The 1,847-nt window shown below is 44.0% G+C and overlaps 1 protein-coding gene across 4 annotated transcripts in view; it reads right to left on the bottom strand.

Annotated features, from left to right (window-relative positions):
• acox3 (acyl-CoA oxidase 3, pristanoyl) overlaps positions 1-1,847 on the bottom strand; it is a 25,971-nt gene that overhangs the window by 22,392 nt on the left and 1,732 nt on the right. For 3 of the 4 annotated variants that reach the window (XM_005948743.3, XM_014329740.2, XM_042214252.1), the window contains exon 4: positions 104-239. In XM_005948743.3, coding sequence (XP_005948805.1) covers positions 104-239 — 136 coding nt within the window. Of the gene's footprint in view, positions 1-103; positions 240-347; positions 556-1,847 lie in introns of those variants that run through there. The other variant, XM_042214253.1, reaches the window with a different exon arrangement.

Here is a 1,847-nt window from a genome sequence, read left to right as displayed (position 1 = left end):
GTCATAAACCTTCTTAACATTGCTCAGAAACACAATCTTAGTTATCTCATATAACATACACTCTGTGTGTCTGTGTGAGGACATTTTACTCAAACACAATTACCCCCAGGCTGAGGAAGAGCTTAGCAACCAAGGCCCAGTCATACATGCCCAGACAGTCGTCGAGGTACATCGCTTTCCAGGGATTGGCCATCGCCTCTTCCTTGGTGACAAAGTTGTACCGAAGCAGCTGCTTCATTCTGTGAATTTTCATATGGAGTTTTACTGTCTTTAGAAAGTACCGACTTACAGAACAGAGGACACGACAGGTGCTACATAACTTCAGCTGTAGTTTACCAGGTAGATACCTCAGAAAGTTCAGCTCTCTCTTTTTCTCTATGGGGACATCTTCACCAGGCTGACGGGCAAACAGAGGGTCGTTCTCCAGTGTCCTGAACACATGTTGCTGTAATGTGGAAAGGACCAGACAGAGTAAGACAAAGTGAAATCCACCTGACAAAATGCTTCATAGTTGATAGCCATGGCTTAATGGAAAAAAATATGAACATTAAAAGAGGTGAAATGTCTCCATGTGATCTTGTTTGCATGACATTCATTGTATAATACAGTTGTTTGTGATATTGACATTTTTCATCCTAAAGTTAAATCTAAGCTGATAGCTGCTTGAGCTTTCATAAATTAAAAGTATTTGTCGCATAATTCTGCAGATGAAAGTTGAGCCCTGCTCTGAAAACTGCCAGCGTTTGAAGAAGAGCTGCAAGAAGCTAAAGTGTTAGCCAAAGAGGACGGCATTACGAGCGGCACAGATGTAGCACATTCAAAGGTTGTTCTTCAGCCTGGAAATGGTAACAAGAACGTACAAGAATCCCACATTCATCTTAACATCAACTTATCCTGTATGTTAAGATTTTATTTTGGACTACTTACTTTAGGAACACTAAGGAATACTTCAAAGAACCTCCTTAATCCCACGGACACATGCTCCATAGAGGAAGCAGAGTCTGGGGACGAGGGGGCGACTCATCCTTCAGGACGGGTGAGGTCACTGAGGCAGTTAAACAAATGCTTAGTGGCAGAGCCCCTCGGGTGGATGAGGTTCACTGAGGTTCTTGAAGGTTCTGGATGTTGTAGAGCTGTCTTGGTTAACACACCTCTCCAACATTGTGTGGAGATACGGGGCGGTACCTGAGGAGACAGTTCCCATTGGCAGGGAGGGAGACCGAAGGGTGTGCTCCAACTATAGGGGGACCGGTTCATAATTTGAATGGAAGAAGCAAAATGTTCCACTTGGGTGGTCTCAGATCTTGTGTGGCTTTTCCCAGATGCCCACTCCGGGTCAGGGACGAGTTGCTGCCCCAAGTAGAAGAGTTTAAGTATCTCAGGGTCTTGTTCACGAGTGATGGGAGCAGGGGATCAACAGACGCAGTGGTGCTGCAGCTGGAGCGATGCGGACCCAGCCCAGGATAAGCAGAGGAAATTGGATAGATGGATGGACTACTCACTTTAACTATTTCATTTTTATATTCATCCACCAGTTGGCACCACTGTTTACTAACGTAGGCAGTAATTTCACACTTTACTGTTTTCTGTAAGTGTGCCTTGCTATTGAAATTAGAAGTGTATGTCACTTTTTATATTGCATAATAGTGAGAGTGTGTGTGTGTGATGTTCAACTTCAAATCTTCCTTCACAGAAGGCCAGACTCTGAATAATGATAAACAGTGAGTAACCTTTCAATGCTTCAAAGATATCTCAGCAGTAAGAATCAAAAGCAACAGCAGGAAGAAGAAACACGAAAAGCTGGAGGAGTACCAAGGGCTCAGAGAAGAGCTCGAGAAGATGTGGAG

The sequence above is a fragment of the Haplochromis burtoni genome, unplaced genomic scaffold (assembly GCF_018398535.1).
Source record: "Haplochromis burtoni strain Fernald_Lab_line unplaced genomic scaffold, NCSU_Asbu1 Contig_538, whole genome shotgun sequence".
Classification (NCBI taxonomy): domain Eukaryota; kingdom Metazoa; phylum Chordata; class Actinopteri; order Cichliformes; family Cichlidae; genus Haplochromis; species Haplochromis burtoni.
Note: the sequence above shows the minus strand (reverse complement) of the source record. Positions and strands in the feature narration are given on the sequence as shown.